Source organism: Esox lucius, chromosome 3 (assembly GCF_011004845.1).
Source record: "Esox lucius isolate fEsoLuc1 chromosome 3, fEsoLuc1.pri, whole genome shotgun sequence".
Taxonomy (NCBI): Eukaryota; Metazoa; Chordata; class Actinopteri; order Esociformes; family Esocidae; genus Esox; species Esox lucius.
In genome coordinates, this window is record NC_047571.1 from 8,111,666 (window position 1) to 8,131,142 (window position 19,477).

At 40.4% G+C, this 19,477-nt stretch overlaps 1 gene segment (V, D, J or C); it reads left to right on the forward strand.

Moving 5' to 3' along the window:
• Positions 1-6,208: 6,208 nt before the first annotated feature.
• LOC117594147 lies at positions 6,209-9,677 on the forward strand (the record flags this gene model as incomplete). The annotated part of the segment is given in 3 exon segments: positions 6,209-6,251; positions 6,413-6,728; positions 9,587-9,677. Coding segments are annotated over 3 exon segments (450 nt in total), but the record flags the coding sequence as incomplete, so codon positions are not given.
• Between the last annotated feature and the right edge of the window lie 9,800 nt (positions 9,678-19,477).

Consider the following 19,477-nt stretch of genomic DNA (forward strand, 5'->3'; position numbering starts at 1 on the left):
ATCTGTCAAAATGTAAAATGTATGTAACTAAATAAGAACAGTTTTTTTTTTTTATGTGAGGATATATTGCTACTCAGTGAATAACCAAATGTTAAGGTTATATCAAAAGTACAAGAGAGCATGCTAAATATTACACAGATTGTAGTGTTTCAGATTCATTAACAGGAGCTGATGTACTGTAGCTGTCATGATCTGGCTGAAGGTAGGAGTCAAACACAGGGGTCTGCTTGGTGAATTATATTCAATGAATAAACAAAGCATGCCAACTGTGCCTATGTAACAGTATCATCATCATCATCATCTTCCGCTTATCCGGGGCCGGGTTGCGGGGGCAGCAGCTCCTGCTTCGGTCGTACAGGGACCTGACAGCCCTTAGCAAAGGACCCAGGACCCCATATTCCCGAAGCACTCTTCACAGGATGCCGTGAGGGACACAGTCGAATGCCTTCTCCAAATCCACAAAACACATGTGGATTGGTTGGGCAAACTCCCATGAACCCTCCAACACCCCGTAGAGGGTATAGAGCTGGTCCAGTGTTCCACGGCCCGGACGAAAACCACACTGTTCCTCGTGAATCCGAGGTTCTACTATCGGCGGTATTCTCCTCTCCAGTACCCTGGCATAGACTTTCCCGGGGAGGATGAGAAGTGTGATCCCCCTATAGTTGGAACACCCTCCAGTTCTCCTTCTTAAAAAGAGGGATCACCACCCCGGTCTGCCATCCCAGAGGCACTTTCCCCGACCGCCACGCAATGTTGCACAGGCATGTCAACCAAGACAGCCCCACAACATCCAGAGACTTGAGGTACTCAGGGCGGACCTCATCCACCCCTGGTGTCTTGCCACCGAGGAGTTTCTTGACTTCCTCTGTGACTTCAGCACGGGTGATGGACGAGTCCACGTCTGAGCCCTCATCCTCTGCTTCCTCAATGGAAGACGTGACGGCGGGATTGAGGAGATCCTCGAAGTACTTCTTCCACCGCCCGACAACATCCCCAGTTGAGGTCAACAGCTTGGCCTGCTGGTACCCGTCAGCTGCCTCAGGAGTCCCAAAAGCCAACCAGGCCTGATAGGACTCCTTCTTCAGCTTAACGGCATCCCTTACTTCCGGTGTCCACCACCGGGTTCGGGGATTGCCGCCTCGAGTCAGATGAAACGACAACAAAGTTGATCATCGACCTGCGGCCTAGGGTGTCCTGGTGCCACGTGCACTGATGGACACCCTTATGCTTGAACATGGTGTTTGTTATGGACAAACTGTGACTAACACAGAAGTCCAATAACTGAACACAGCTCGGGTTCAGACCAGGGGGGCCGTTCCTCCCAATCACGCCCCTCCAGGTGTCACTTTCATTGCCCACGTGGGCGTTGAAGTCCCCCGCTTTCGACTGCTGCCCGATCCTCTCCGCACCGGCCGCTTACTTTCCCTCCTGTGGGTGGTGAGCCCACGGGAAGGCGGCCCCACGTCGCTCCTTCGGGCTGAGCCCGGCCGGGCCCCATGGGGAAAGGCACTCGCATACGAGCCCCAACCCCGGGACCAGGCAACAGTAATCACAGAAAATAAAAAACAGTGCCTGGCAAGGCGGTAAGACAGGGTCTGGTATTGTTCCCAAAGGAAATACACAAACTCACGAATCCCATCATGTAAAGAACAAAACGTAACAGCAAACAATGACCCACGACGCTTCCTGACCAACAGACATACATGTACCTAATGAGGGCCATACGAGGCTTCATTATCCTTCTTCTAGCAGCATGAAATTATGCTACCAGCGCTAACTGAGGTTTATTTTTTAAAATAAAAGCCATCATTGAAATATAAAAGGCAATAAAGTTAATAATATAGTTTGTACATTTTATGTTTAATGTCCTTTCCAATATTGTTCTTGTCTGTTCTTTTTTACAGACTAGATGAAGCCAGTGAAGCCGACCGTTGGAACCTAAGTACACCAGCAGGGGGAGCCCAAAGAGAGGGAGTTGTGACAGTAGCTCTTAAAACATGTAGAAATATAATTACAGGAAAAACAATAAAAACTTCACATTAACATTTTGCAATAAAGACAAAAGTCAAAGCCATTCAAAAAACAAAAATACATATAAATGATACAAGCGTTCATGTTGATTATCCTTCAATTAAATAATGAAATGTTCATCATAGATTATAATATTAATATGTAATACATTTATACACCGATCAGCCATAACATTATGACCACTGACAGGTGAAGTGAATAACATTGATAATCTCGATATCATGGCACCTGTCAGAGGGTGTGATATATTAGGCCGCAAGTGACCATTCTTTCCTCAAAGTTTGATGTTTTTAAGCAGGAGAAATGGGAAAGTGTAAGGATCTGAGTGACTTAGACAATGGCCAAATTGTGATGGCTGGACGACTGGGTCAGAGCATCTCCAAAACTGCAGCCATTCAGTACCTATCAAAAATGGTCCAAGGAAGGAAAAGCGGTGAACATGGCAACAGGGCCAAAGCTCATTGATGCACTTGGGGAGCAAAGGCTGGCCTGTGTGGTCCGATCCAATAGTCGAGCTACTGTAGCTGAAATTGCTGAAAAAGTGAATGCTGGTACTGATAGAAAGGTGTCACAACACACAGTGCATCGCAGTTTGTTGTGTATAGGGCTGCGTAGCCGCAGACCAATCAGGGTGCCCATGCTGACCCCTATCCACTGCCGAAAGCAACTACAATGGGCATGTGAGCAACAGAAATTGACCACGGAGCAATGGAAGAAAGTGGTCAGGTCTGATCATGTTTAAAGGGTCTGCTGCTAACTTCTTGGTGTCAGATACCACAGATACCACGAGTCCATGCCTCGACGGGTCAGGGCTGTTTTGGCAGTAAAATGGGGACCTACAGAATTGTTGCCAGGTGGTCATAATGTTATGGCTGATCAGTGTATAATATTATTAAATATCACTAGCCAATTTTGTGAATAGGAGGAGCTAAATGAATGAGAGGGGGAGGGATGATTGTCCTCTAACTGACTGGATCAGTGGGATGTCTTCAGTTGTTCCTCCTGAGAACACTGTTACAGTCATCACTATGTATCTCTACCCAGTGATTCTTCTCTCTGTACTTGTAGGTGAGTGAATTGATAGTAGAACTTTACATCTTGACAGTAGGACTTACATGAATGAACGGGATTGACAGATGATGATCTCTACAGATAATTTTGAACCAATACTGGTATTACACAATAAAGAAGAAAACATATTATGGAAATGTCTATATTTAAATACATAATGATTTTCATCTTTGCAGTTAGTAAATCAAGATCAATATTCAAAATACATACAAATGTATGAATTAATCCTATTTGAACTGAAAATGTATATACATATGAATGTATTAACTAAATGTATTTACAGGTGGCAGTTATGAAGATGAAATAAAACCAACTTCAGAGACAGAACATGTCATGGAGGGAAGCATAGTTACTTTGTCTTGTACCTACTCTGGCTCAGTGAGAACTCTTCAATGGTATCGTCAATATCCCAGATCAAAACCCAAATTCCTCCTCTCTACTACAGTCTCCTCAGAGCCCTCTTTATTCAGAGCTAAACCTGAAGACCCTCGACTGTCTGTTAAACTGAATAATGAGAGAACCAGGGTGGATCTGGAGATCTCCTCTGCTGAAGTGACAGACTCTGCTCTGTACTACTGTGCTTTGGAGCCCACAGTGACAGGAAACGCAGACACGCTGTACAAAAACCATGTATATGTGATTCATTCAATTATGTAGAGATTCTACCAGCTATACCACCCAGTGGAGTGAATGACTGATACAAATTCACTGAGTTGAAGTTGAAAATCGTACAGAGCAACTGTACTTTGTGGTGGACGTCAAAGTGAAAATAAATTATCAATTGAAATCTTGCAGATAAGACTGATTTAGTGTATTCAGTATATTCTGCTATTTTAGGGATATGGCTTTTAAAAATCTGGTTTTAACACTAGAACCATCAAATGCTTATGCCAGTTGAGATTTGAGTTTGTAATTATTATAAAACAGCCAATTTGAAAGCTACACCCTCCTCCTTCCATTTCTTTTCCTAAATAAGGATATATTACATTGTTCTGTTGTCAGAATTCTAAACTGACAAACAGAACACTGTTTAGAGACAATTTAACAGATTTTTTTACCCCTTTGTCCGACTTAATCTGCCAACAGCCAACGCCACTTAGCGTTTGTACCCAAATGGTACCCAGCCACTAATCACCCCTCACTGAATGCATTACGTCAATGGATGAATATGTGATACTTCCAGATGAATGATCAAAGCCTTGGTAGAATTTTTATTCAGTTACAAATGAAATAAAATATTTCCATGACGATTCAAAAATTGCATTAGGCTATTGTTGAAACATAATACAAACAATATAGGCTACTTATCACACGTCATCGTTTTTCAGTAGGTCATTCAGCTTATTCTGTAGGCAATTTAATCAAATGTAAAGATAAAATGTAAATCTACAAATGTATTATGCTAAATAAATATTAATGAAAGGAAATACCAAGGGTATTGTTTATCAGTCACCAATTACCAAGTCAACAAAGGTATTACACGTTACAGTTTTTATATTAGGAGAGAAAGAAAAACTCAATCGCACACACATCCTATCATGTCTCTTTGAAATGTCTCTGCTTAATTTACTGAAGATGAATATTCTGCCATTGTATTAGGCTAAATAAATATTCATGAAACGAAATACAAACAATACTCTTTACCACTATGATGAAAATAACCAAACATGACCAACCATCTGCTACCATATGCTTTTCATTCTTTTTAAATCACATAACTGAAAGTAAATAAGAAAGTTGAATATATTCTATAACCCAAAAATGTTTCATTATAATATAGTCCAGTGAATATGTCAAGTTTAAAGGATGTCAGTGAAGGGAATAGAGGGAGACATGGAGACAGTAACAAAAGGCCAAACTGATAAAAACATAAACAAATGTTCCATCCTGGCATATTGGATAGGAGAATGACCCACATAAAGATTCCTAGAAAACCAATTCAAAAAATAAAATTCAGTCCGACGGTTGCGAGTTCGATTCTTGAGAGTAGCAAGAATGGTTTTTGGGGGGTATTGTGTGGTTTAGACAGTGTTTTTTCTGTGTTTTAATCTTACCCTTCATCCTTACCCTAACCTCAGTACTATCATGCCAAACCATAACCCTAAGTTAGGCTAACCATAACTGTAAATGTTCGTAACAAGGTGTTTTTTATTTTGAATTAGTTATGTTAAGGACCAAAATAATCCCATCATGTTAAGAAGCTACATAATATCTAATCATTAAGGACCAGTGGCACTTGGGATATGTTAAAAAGGAACCCAATTGCACCGATTTATGTACATACAGAACGTAATTGAGGTTTACAAAACAGTTTCATTTAAATATAATTCCCAAGAGTTACGTTTGCAGGAAATTAAGAAACAATACAAATATGACAATACTGAGGTGCCAAACACCCATTGTGACAAACCCAGAAAATCTGATGATACACAATGTGAACAGCCTATAAACCATCAGTTTCCTGTCTGGTAAAGTAACATCCTTTTTCTCTCTGCAGAACACAAGTAACCAAGTCAGAGATCGGATCTAGTATGTATTTTTTCGACATTGAGAACTATCTGGTACTGTTTCTCATTCTAGCTTTAGGTAAACAACTTACTTCACATTTCACTCAATAATCACAAACATATTTACCAAAGTAAATTTCCCCACTAGAAAGTGATAAAAAGTTAGTAAGAGGCTGTACAAAAACATGAAACCACAATTTGATATCATATGCCACAGGTTTAGATCATACCTGTACTGTGTTCAAATCACAAAACAGGAACTGGAATTTCAGGAACAGGATTTAATGTACAGTGAGAAAGATTATTCATTCTGAAATATTCTTCAATTTTATAATGTTGATGTTTTAACATTGTTTGGAAAGCATTTGGGAATTTGAAAAAGAGCAACAATTTTAATAAATGTAATTGCCCCTCCACTCAATTTACTGCTTGTTGATACATTTTTAAAGTCAACCTGAATGGGTCAACTTTACAAATCAACCCTGTCTTTGACAGTACATGTGGGTGGAGCTGCAACATTTATCAGGAACACTGATATATTGCTGCAGAGATATTCAGCTTTTGTTGTGTCAGTCTTTTTGTTAATATATCCAGCTATGTTGCTGCTTTCTTCATTTGTTCTCCTTTCAGTCCTTATTGGTGAGTTCAGAATTCAATTTTATCACTATAATTTAATCTCCAGAATCTATTTGATTGATGTAAAACATGTCAACAATATTATCTGGATTTGCGTACCACTAAAGTATAAGATGATGTTGAGAAGGGAACAAGGCATTAACCAGTTCATTCTGTTCTGACAGGTGTCAGTGGTGGAGATGACATTAGTCCCACCAATCCTGAGGTGTTTGTTGAGGAGGGTGATACTGTCATATTATCCTGTCGCTACACTGGCTCAGTAAACAATCTCCAGTGGTATCGCCAGTATCCCAGGTCTAAACCAGAGTTCCTGATTCTCATCACTAAGTCAGGATATGTCCAGAAACCTGTCCCCCCTCGCATGTCAGCTCAGGTCCATACTGACAGTGTGGATCTGGAGATCTCCTCTGCTGAAGAGACAGACTCTGCTCTGTACTACTGTGCCCTGCAGCCCACAGTGACAGGAAACCCTGAAGCACTGTACAAAAACCTAGACACCTGAGAGTATTTCTACTGTCATTCCTTCTGTCATTCAACAGTAGTGTCCCCAATCAGACTTGAGAGGAGGAGCCTGGGGTTACACGTGTTGATGGTTTGAGGGTCAGCCGCATCAACAACAATAGCGGAGGAAATAAATAAGTATGTTATATAGAGAAACAATTTCTTTGTTGTGTTCTGTATGTAAGATTCTCTTTTAATGAAAATGCATCTGGACTTTATAAAGGTGAAAAACAGAGTTAAAAACAAAGAAAATTCACAAATGAAAAACAAAGTCCACAAAATAGAACAGAGCAGGTGCTCTACTCCATTTTACTCCTCTGCACAGGCTCCTCCTCCTCCATGTCTGTCAGTTACTGGTGGTACTGCAGCCTGAGAGGCATAGAAGGATCAGAGAACATCTACAAATCTACTGTTTTTCTGTAACTCCTCTTTAAGTCTGCTTCATAGACATGCTACTCTGTCAATCTGTGATTGTAGGGCTGGTACTAGCTGTCTTGCGCTTTGGTAAGATGAAAAAATATTCTCTAATTTCTGTTTCTCATCTTTTAAAACATTTGCATTTGATTTTACCAATAATTGATCACCGTTACTCTCTTCTCCTCAGAATGCAGAGGAGACCATGTGAATCAACAGACAGGACATGTGATTGTTACAGAAGGAGGGAAGGTATCACTAACTTGTGAATATAGCACCAGTGCTACAACCCCTTATCTATTTTGGTACAAACAAGAAACAAATGACTTCCCTAAGCATATGCTGAGCCGTTATCCTTTCAGAGAAGGGCATATTTAGTTAGTCAGTTAGTTAGTTAAGATTCATTACCCCCCATGGGGCAATTTTGTTTACAGCCAGCAGACACATACAACGTACCATCAACAGAAAACAATAGAACACATATAAAATAATACAATAATAATGCTGGTTCAACAAGGAGACATTTGATGCTGATTTAAAAGGCCACGATGAAGTCAGTCCCCTTAAAGATCCAGAGACTGCAGCTGTCTGACTCTGCTGTGTACTACTCTGCTCTAAGGCCTTCTGTGACAACTGGATATACAGACCCCTTACAAAAACTCTGTGAGCAGGATTCTGTGGGTTTCCAGAACTTTGTGTTGTGTGCTTTTTTGTTCATGTCAACAACATGTTAACTTGAGGTAAAATAACTTTAATATCCGAATGGGAGAAACTAGGGCAGTAATTCTGTCCTAACTATACGTGTTCACACTTTACACACAAGTATAGCTGTCATATTCACCAATGAGCCATAACATTATAACCACCTGCCTAATATTGTGTAGGTACCATTTTCAGCCCAAAACATCCCTGACCATCGAGGCATGGACTTCACTAGACCTCTGAAGGTGTGTTGTGGTATCTGGCACCTAGACATTAGCAGCAGATCCTTTAAGTCCTGTAAGTTGCAAGGTGGAGGCTCCATGGATCAGACCTATTTGTCCATTGGATTGAGATCTGGGGAATTTGGAGGCCAAATCCACACGTTGAACTCATTGTTATTTTCCTAAAACAATTCCTGAATCATTTTTGTTTGTGGCAGGGGGCATTATCCTGCTGAAAGAGGTCAATGCCATCAGGGAATAATGTTGCCATGAAAGGGTGCATATGGTCTGAAATAATGCTCAGGTTGGTGGTACGTGTCAAAGTAACATCCACATGAATGGCAGGACCCAAGGTTTCCCAGCAGAACATTGCCCAAAGCATCTCACTGCCTCCACCGGCTTGCCTTCTTCCCATAGTGCATCCTGATGCCATGTGTTCTCCAAGTAAGTGACTCACACGCACCTGGCCATCCAATTGATATAAAAAGAAAAGTGATTCATCAGACCAGGTCACCTTCTTCCATTGCTCCATGGTCCAGTTCTGTTGCTCACCTGTCCATTGCAGGCGCTTTTGGCAGTGGACAGGGGTCAGCATGGGCATCCTGACTGGTCTGTGGCTACGCAGCCCCATATGCAACAAAATGGGATGCGCTGTGTGTTCTGACACCTTTCTGTCAATACCGGGCGTCAGTGATCATCAGTGTATTTCACTTCTCCTATGATCGGTCATAACGTTATGGCTGATCGGTGTCTGAGTATTCACACCATTCTCAATGCAGGTGTCAGTTCTGAGGACCTCACTCCACTAAGGAATTAATAATACTGGTTAGAGGGAACCTCTGTTAACCTGTCTTACTAGTACTCCACAACAGCTATTGCTGCAGATTATTTCTACATGTATCGTCAAGACACAGCACAAAGGCCAGAGTTCCTCCTGTACATCTCAGTTCCAAGGTGTTACACTGCTATATTATTGTGCTGGGGAATATGAGGAATGCACTTCTAACTTTTCTCTGTCTCCTCCAGTTTTACATTTTCGGAGGTGATGAGGTCCTGGTCCACAACTGCGGATTACTTGGTTTGGGGGGCCCGTTGCTGTCCCTGTCCTTGTCCACCTGGTCATACTTCTGACCTAGTCTAAAATCAAATAGACTCTGGATTTAGCCCAGAGAAATGTATTTATTATTCCAATTGGACTCTTAATATCTCACCCAGCACAGCCAGTAGAGGACTGGTCACTCCTCTGAGCCTGGGTCCTTTCTAGGTTTCTTCCAAAAAATGAAACCTTCTTAGGGAGTTTTTCCTAGCCACTGAAATTCAAAACTACTGTTGTTTGCTCCTTGGGGTTTAAGGCCGGGTGTCTCTGTAAAGCAATTTGTGACAACTGCTGTTGTAAAAAGGGCTTTATAAATAAATTTGATTGATTGATTGATTGATTGATTGACATCTCAGGTTCATATATATGTATATAAAGAAAGACGATTCTCTGAATTCTAAAAGGCCAGGTAAAATGAGTGAAGAGAAAAGCCAAGTGGATCTGATGATCTCCTCAGCTGAAGTGACAGACTCTGCTCTGTACTACTGTGCTGTGAGGCCCATATTGACAGGAAACCCAGACACACTGTACAAAAACCTCAACCCTGACAACTGCACATCATTGATTGACAAAGGTTTTTCTTATGGTTTCTGTCTTACCTATGACTTTTAGACATAAACACATTAATTAATTACTCCATTACTTCTAAATACATATCATGACTCAAAGATTTTGACTAAATTGTATTATTGACAAGTCTGTGTTTTGAAAATTAAATGTACCTACAATATGAATACATTCACACTGTAATTAATGCATTACTATTTGTATGGTTAAAACAGAAAGGGGAATACCAGAAACCATTGAAGAACATTTAATGGCATAACCTCTTTTGTTCTGGGTCACAAATTGCATTCGGTACAATTCTCTTTCAATTCATTTAGAAATGTTACGAAATGATCCTGGAGGCTTAGAATGATCCTTTTAACACTTCACAAATGATTCAAATGACTGGCAACTCATGTCCATAATTCAGTGGCCCTATTCAACCATATCCAAATGCTTTTTGCAAATGTGAGTTTTAGGTTGGTTATACATTCAGATTAACTCGAGTGGTTTTTTTATCAAAGTGATGCGCCATGTGATATGTGACTGTGATTTCAAAATCTGGTGTCAGCTAAAGGACATTTGGTATTGTCCTCTGCAGTTACCAAAAAACAACTAGTATTCTCAGTATTGTTCTGAACAAGCCCCTACCAATACACAATAAGCTCAGTACAAGGTTAGCAGCAATTCATTTTATTGATGGACAAAGTCTAAGTAGGAGCAATTCCAGGCTGTGGTCAGCAGTGGATACGAGCCTGGATAGAGGCACATGTGCTTCTCGCTCTTTCCACAGAGAAAAAGACAAACTTTGGTTTCTCTACAATGTTGATTTTATAAACCCTGGCTGACTAGCATGTTCTGCATTAGGGGATGCATACTGGATCAGGCACACATTGAGATGAAGCAACTAAATGTAAAACCCTGATAAATTTAAGAAGGTGGATATTTACAAATAATATGACTTCCCCTGACAATAGATAAAAATGTGCTCTTAAATATAAAATGATAAAGGTTTTGCCCAGCATAGTTAGGTTTAGAGTTTAGAGTTTTGCCCAGCATTGCTCGAATTTTCTAGAGGAAGATACCAACAACGGTCAATAGGGGTCAGTGGAGAATCATCAATGGGCTTCTGTTATTTTAAAATGATACACGCAACAAGTAGACACCAAATGTTAGTATATAAAACCTAATGAATGTTAGATGAACAGTTTTGCACATGGTACTAAACAGTAAGTGACTATGTACTGACTCCTCTCATACTGGAAAACCCCCAGTATGAGAGGAATCAAATAGAGATCAAATATTGCAACTTTTTCAGTTAGCATAGGTGAAGAGGCTGATTACCATCAGAGTGGACATGTTACTGTCATTGAGGGAGGATTGGTAACACTCAGCTATAACTACACAACCAGTAGAACATCACCTGATCTCGTCCCCATGACGATTCAGAGACTGCAGCTGTCTGACTCTGCTCAGTACAAATGTGTTCTGAGTTATAAAACCAACTTCAGACAGAACATGTCATGGAGGGAAGCATGGCAAACTCTGTCTAGTAACTACTCTGGCTTAGTAAATACTCTTGAACAGTACAGTCAATATTCCAGAAGAGAACCTAAATAGCAAAATAGATGAGAGGTGGAGAGATGATTGACCTCTGACTGACTGAAACAGAAGGATGTCTTCAGTTGTGCCTACAATATAATTTCACACCAGACAGAGAACCCCAGCTACATTCTCAATACTTTGTTATGTTGGGTGTGAATAGTATTTTGATCAGAAGTGTCAACACAATGGGATGTGTGACGGATCAACTCCATGGCACTGAGACTTGTAGAGGGGGACTAGAATAAACAGAGCAGAGACCAGGTAGTTGCTGTTCTCTACGGCATATTGTTCAGCAAACAAGGCTTTAGGCCAGTAGTCGTCAAACAAAAGCAAGAAAAAATGAAATAAAACTACCGAACAGAGCCCGGGTACTTGCTTTACTCAAAACAAAATAAATCTTGATAATAGAGTGCTCTTGCTTTGCTTCCTCACTGTCTCTGATCCCACCATGTGAGGTCACCGACTATAGCAGGCGTTGTCCCCATTCCTTCGTGGCTGCCTTCCCCTGCTTGACCAGCTGAGCTTAAATAGAGGGAGACACATCTTTAGTGACGGCAGGTGTGCATGTGTGTGTGTGGGGGGTGCATTGTGTACCAAGCCCAGTGTAGGGTGCTGTTAAGTGGGTTTCCCTGGGCCTCCCACAGAACTCCGACAGAAGAAACAAGTGATGTTATACCAATTCACATTAATTTGGTTTCATATTAAGTAGGATTGTGCTCTTCCATAAAAAGTAAACTCGTACTTTTAATTTGACCTTTGTTTAGTGCTACGTACGTTTTTTTGAAATGTACGAGAAAATATTTTATGTGAATCCTCTGTAATCTTCACTCATTTAAATCAAAATTCTATAATTTTATTGGGGTCTAAAGGGTTAACCAGATATTTCCTGCCTGGTAGAGGAACATCCCTTTTCTCTCTGCAGAAAACACAGTTAGCAGTGCAACAACAGTATTTAGTAACCAAGGCAGACCTATACTGTGCTTAAACCACATACAAGGAATTTTTATTTATTATGAAGATTAATTACTTTTGCATATATATTATATATTAAGCATGTATAAACATATTATATTTGCATGAATTAGGCTTCTTAATTATGTGTTAAATATGTAGGTTTTGTGTATATGATCTATACACTCACCGAAAAGATTATTAGGAACACCTGTTCAATTTCTCAATAATACAATTATCTAATCAACCAATCACATGGCAGTTGCTTCAATGCATTTAGGGGTGTGGTCCTGGTCAAGACAATCTCCTGAACTCCAAACTGAATGTCAGAATGGGAAAGAAAGGTGATTTAAGCAATTTTGAGCGTAGCATGGTTGTTGGTGCCAGACGGGCCCGTCTAAGTATTTCACAATCTGCTCAGTTACTGGGATTTTCACGCACAACCATTTCTAGGGTTTACAAAGAATGGTGTGAAAAGGGAAAAACATCCAGTATGCGGCAGTCCTGTGGGCGAAAATGCCTTGTTGATCCTAGAGGTCAGAGGAGAATGGGCCGACTGATTCAAGCTGATAGAAGAGCAACTTCGACTGAAATAACCACTCGTTACAACCGAGGTATGCAGCAAAGCATTTGTGAAGCCACAACACGCACAACCTTGAGGCGGATGGGCTACAACAGCAGAAGACCCCACCGGGTACCACTCATCTCCACTACAAATAGGAAAAAGAGGCTACAATTTGCACGAGCTCACCATAATTGGACAGTTGAAGACTGGAAGAATGTTGCCTGGTCTGATGAGTCCCGATTTCTGTTGAGACATTCAGATGGTCGAGTCAGAATTTGGCGTAAACAGAATGAGAACATTGATCCATCATGCCTTGTTACCACTGTGCAGGCAGGTGGTGGTGGTGTAATGGTGTGGGGGATGTTTTCTTGGCACACTTTAGGCCAATAATAATTTAGTTCCTAATAATCCTTTAGGTGAGTGTACACAATAAACACTATAAATCGTTGTTGATAGGAGGAATGCATTTTCTAAATTTTACTCTTCAGAATCTAAAACAAAAATCCAGAAAATCACACTGTATGATTTTAAAGTAATTAATTTGCATTTTATTGCATGATGTAAGTATCTGATAAATCAGAAAATATTTGGTATAGAAACCTTTGTTTGCAATAACAGAGATCATACGTTTCCTGTAGTTCTTGACCAGGTTTGCACACACTGCAGCAGGGATTTTGGCCCACTCCTCCATACAGACCTTCTCCAGATCCTTCAGGTTTCGGGGCTGTCGCTGGGCAATACAGACTTTCAGCTCCCTCCAAAGATTTTCTATTGGGTTCAGATCTGGAGACTGGCTAGGCCACTCCAGGACCTTGAGATGCTTCTTATGGAGCCACTCCTTAGTTGCCCTGGCTGTGTGTTTCGGGTCGTTGTCATGCTGGAAGACCCAGCCACGACCCATCTTCAGTGCAATTACTGAGGGAAGGAGAATGTTGGCCAAAATCTTGTGATACATGGCCCCATCCATCCTCCCCTCAATAGGGTGCAGTTGTCCTGTCCCCTTTGCAGGAAAGTATCCCCAAAGAATGATGTTTCCACCTCCATGCTTCACAGTTGGAATGGTGTTCTTGGGGTTCTACTCATCCTTCTTCTTCCTCCAAACACGGTCGGTGGAGTTTAGAGCATAAAGCTCTATTTTTGTCTCATCAGGCAACATGACCTTCTCCTATTCCTCTTCTGGATCATCCAGATGGTCTTTGGCAAACTTCAGACGGGCCTGGACATGAGCTGGCTTGAGCAGGGGGACCTTGCGTGCGCTGCAGGATTTTAAACCAATGACGGCGTAGTGTGTTACAAAGGTTTTAATTTGAGACTGTGTCCCAGCTCTCTTCAGGTCATTGACCAGGTCCTGCTGTGTAGTTCTGGGCTGATCCCTCATCTTCCTCATGATCATTGATGCCCGATGAGGTGACATCTTGCATGGAGCACCAGGCTGAGGGAAATTAACCGTCATCTTGAACTTCTTCCATTTTCTAATAATTGCGCCAGCAGTTGTTGCCTTCTCAGCAAGCTGCTTGCCTATTGACCTGTAGCCCATCCCAGCCTTGTGCAGGTCTACAATTTTATCCCTGACGTCCTTACACAGCTCTCTGGTCTTGGCCATTGTGGAGAGGTTGGAGTCTGTTTGACTGAGTGTGTGGACAGGTGTCTTTTATACAAGTAACGAGTTCAAACAGGTGCTGGTAATACAGGTAATGAGTGGAGAATAGGAGGCCCTCTTAAAGAAAAACTAACAGGTCAGTGAGAGACGGAATTCTTACAGGTTGGTAGGTGATCAAATACTTATGTCATGCAATAAAATGTCAATTAATTATTTAAAAATCATATAATGTGATTTTCTGGATTTTTGTTTTTAATTCAGTCTCTCACAGTTGAAGTGTATCCATGATAAGAATTACAGACCTCTACATGCTTTTTAAGTAGGAAAACCTGCAAAATTGGCACTGTATGATATACTTGTTCTCCCCACTGTACCTGACGATTTCAATTGCCATTGTGCTGACACCTCCTCCCTCTCCCATGTTGTCCCTGTCCTTGTCCATCTGGTCATGCTTCTGACCTAGTCAAAATTTAAATAGACTCTGTATTTAGCTCACATGCATTTATTAATAATTCCAATTGGACCCTTAATATTTCACCCAGCACAGCCAGAAGAGGACTGGTCACCCCTCTGAGCCTGGGTCCTCTCTAGTTTTCTTCCTAAATTTTGGCTTTCTTAGGGAATTTTTCCCAGCCACTGAAATTCAACACTACTGTTGTTTGCTCCTTGGGGTTTAAGGCCTGGAGTTTCTGTAAAAGCACTTTGTGACAACTGCTGTTGTAAAAAAGGCTTTATAAATACATTTGATTGATTGATGATATACAGGCTTGATACTTTGCTCTGTCTAAGATTTGGGGAAACATGTGGTTAAAAATGTGGGGACTTCAGCTATAGCTTGTCAGAACTCTTGCCGGTAAATCCTTGATCTCCTTTTGGCCTAGGCCCAAATACGGGCATTCTTTAGCTTAGGTGTCTTATGTTCCTAGGACTTGGAGCATTAGGATGAAAACCAGATGTTAGAAAAAAAATATAACTGGCCCCTCAGAGTGTGTGTCTTTGTCATACCTAGGAACGTGCACAAGTGTACTTTTTCTGTGTATCACCTTCAAGCTTGTAATAAACTATTAGAATTAAAGTATTGGTTTCCTTGAGTATTAGTATTTGAGAAATTAGAATCAAGTGGACTAAACCCTCGAACCTGAAAAGTGGAAAATAATTATCGGTAACGTATTTCTCTACCTTCCTTTATGTAGTGTGACAAAGATGTATTAGTTTTCAATAGTCTTCAATTCGAAGGTAGAAAAAGAAAACAAAACTGCTCGGTGCTGTAGTATGAAAATCAACATAACACAATAAACAACCTTTGAATCAGAGGATTATATATATGCCATTCAGACAGACATGCCATATATACAGACACCTCCTCATTACTAAATACAGTACAGAACAACATGAAGCATCAAGAGTAGGACAGAGGAGTGACCAGTAATGTTTTACTTCTTACTACAGACTAACAAATTGTGTAATCTTGCAAGTTCTGGCTGAATGCTGCTTTGGTGAAATATCACACTTTTCATTAATTTTGTTATTAGTAAAAAATAAATAAATCAGAGTGCAGAGTGTAGATGTATTGATTGTATAAGTTAGTGAACTGTTATAAGCTGTTGTAACCAATGAAGCAAAATATGAATTGTTTGTAATATGAGCTAAAATGGAAGGTGCAAGTAGGAGAATAGGACACCCTTTTCAAGCGGTTGCCGGGGAGAGAAAGATTTCGTATGTCTGTCTTTTGAGAAACAGGACACAGGTTAGGGTACACACACATAGTCGGACAGACAACACAGAAACCACAAGGGGGGCAAGGGGATACTTGCAGTTATCCTATAAGGAATAGAACTGGGATTGGGCCAATGGCACACTTGCTTTGTAACTTAATGCCTCTATCTTTTGGGCGTAGTAGAAGTATAAAATGATGTTTGACTGTTGATCCTTAGACATTGTGCGGCGACACCTTGTCTCCAAAAGCTTTTGTAATAAACGGAATATGCAGTATGATAATTGACCTGACTCCTGGTGTTTTATTCTCCTTTCCAACAAACCAACTCGGGGAAGTGTTAGACTTCAACAAGAGACTCTAACACAGTTATGTCTGATTAACACACTTGCATTATTAATAACTGACCTTAACATCATATCCAAACACAAGATAAACTGCAACCCTATTGATAATATTAACCCTAGCACAATGTCCATTTCAAACTGTTCCTTCATTGACTGTAACATGAATGTAGTGAATTGTTTAGAGAGAAATTCAGCCATATTTGGCAAGTGGTCATAATGTTTTGGCTCATCAGTGTAAATATATATAGTCTGGAAAAATAAAGTTATCATTAGGGGTTCAAGCACAATGTGCTGAAACCCTATTGTTAAAAAAACTGCGTCGATTGGCCACATGGTGGCGCTATAATACGAAAAATAATACGAAAAACGTATAGACACCTGACCGTTTGTCCAAATTACTTGAAATTTGGTATGCAGTGTCTTTGCCCAAGGGGCCATGTATGCCTAAGAGGATATTGGCGTATCTCAAAAAACATGGCCGCCATTGGCCAATGAGATTTGAGCACCTATTAAACCAGGTTGACATACTCTGATCAGAACGAAACTTGGTGGGCATGTTTGGCACAAGGTCCTAGAGGTCTGTAAGAATTTTGAAAGAAATCGGCCACTAGGTGGCGCTAACGAGTTTTAAGGCTCTCTAATCACGTGTTGTTACAAATTTCGTCAAAAAATGCATATCACTTGATAGATCTCCTCATGCTGAAAAACTTTGCCTCAAGAACCACTACTGTCAATCAAACTGTTCATTTAATATTCGCGAATATGTTAAAAACCTACTTTCGCCAACTAGTACCTGGACTTTCGGCCTTTCGGAACCAATTCGGTCTACGATTTTTTCCATTTGCCTGGCTGTAACAGGATAATTTATTCAAGTGGCAGGACAAAATACACTCAAAAGCCAATAAATCCCATAGAAAAACCCCAAACTTCACAAAAATAGATGAGCATATGTGTCATAACATAGTGAAGAAGCATGCAGAGTTTTGTGGAGATCAGACAATAGGTGCAACTATAACTGTCAAAAAGCTTTGAAAAACGTACATTTCCAATGCTACAATGCCTGTATTGGCTGTGAATGGACTTTTCCATTTATTATTTCAGTGGTTAAATGCTTGCTAAATAAAACGTAATGTCTTTTGATGTTTGGGTGCTTAAAGGCCTTAACAGCTTGAACCCCGATAAATGCTGCTTGCAGCTTTAATTTTATTTGGTTTTACTAATCATAGGTATGTGTTTGAGTAAAATGAACAGTTTTGTTTTATTCTATAATTATATTATTTTCTTTAATCTATTCTATATACTACTGACAACATTACTCCCAAATTTCAAATTAGAATATTGTCATTTAGAGTATTTATGTGTAGAAAATAACATCTTGTCAAAATGAGCAAAAAAAGATAATAATGCAAAGAAAACAAATTCATATTAATTTTTCAACAAAAAAATACTAATGTTTTAACTTTAGTTAAACATTAACTAAAGAGTTCAGAAATCAATATTTAGTGGATCAACCAATATTTGTTATCACAGCTTTCACCAGTCACATTGCTGGCACAAAAATTCAAGTGGCTCGGCCTTGTTGGGTGGCTTGTGACTCTTAATCAAATTCCAGAGGTTTTCAATGGGATTCAGGTCTGGAGATTGGGTTGGCCATGACAGGGTCTTGACCTGGTGGTCCTCCATCCACACCTTGATTGACCTGGCTGTGTGGTATGGAGCATTGTCCTGCTGGAAAAAACAATTCTCAGAGTTGGAGAACATTGTCGGAGCAGGTGTTCTTCCAGGATAACCTTGTACTTGGCTTGATTCATGCGTCCTTCAGAAAGATTAATCTGCCAGATTCCAGCTTTGTTGAAGCATCCCCAGATCATCACTGATCCTCCACAAAATATCACAGTGGGTGTGAGACACAATGTGGCTTGTAAGCCTCTCCAAGTCTCCGTCTAACCATTAGACGACCAGGTTTTGGGCAAAGCTGAAAATTTGACTCGTCAGAGAAGATGACCTTACTCCATGCCTCTATGGTCCAATCCGTATGGTCTTTTGCATGACTTCAGCTCTGCCCCTTGGAGTCTGTTTCGAACCATCCTCACCATGCACTTCACCCCAGCTACTGTTTGCCATTCTTTTTGTAGGTCACTTCATGTCATCCTACGGTTGTTGAATGACATTCGGATGAGTTGACGATCAGTGGACAGTCATTTTCAACCTCTGCCAGTAGCTTTGTTGTCCCCAATGTCTGTTGCTTGACCTTGTTCTTATGTCTTAGAAATGTTCAGGATGGAAGCAACATGACGCTCACTGTATCCCTCTGCCAGTAAAGCCAGAATTGAACCCTTCGTTTCCTCACTCAAAGCTTTTCTTTTCAACACATTTGTCATTGCTGAATAGTTATTTTTTATTCAAATTACCTTTGAGTTACTACTTGCACTGTTTTTGCCATCCAGCTGGTCCTATTGCAAGATGATAGTGATGACCACAGCAGTGGTTTTTATACTTTTCCTCGTTAAATGAGATCTGGTTCAGGTAATCCCCTAATCAGTACCTCATTAAGTAAAATGAGGTCTGCCTGTGTTGGAATTTAACAGACACTAGAATGGAATAGCTGCCATACATGTAGAGAAGCTGATTTAAAAAAAAATTGGAGTGGTCTCTTAAATTGCCCCATATACTCCTAAGACCTGGCCATTCTTTTTTGTCCTCTGTAGCGGACATTTTGACTTCATGATATCATCAAAGCTATTCATGATACCATAGTAATTCCTGCAGTTCCTTTAAGAGTACATCATGGGCTTTAAATGTATGTGACTTGTTTGTGGGTGGGACTTATTCTTCCTTGATCTATATGTCTTTCATTCCAAGTGGAATGTTACATGGGAGAGGGAGTAGTATGTCTTCAAATATTTTATGTAAATTCTTCAAAAATTAGTTATTGTCACTATCCTGTAGCCCAACACTTAAAGAGAA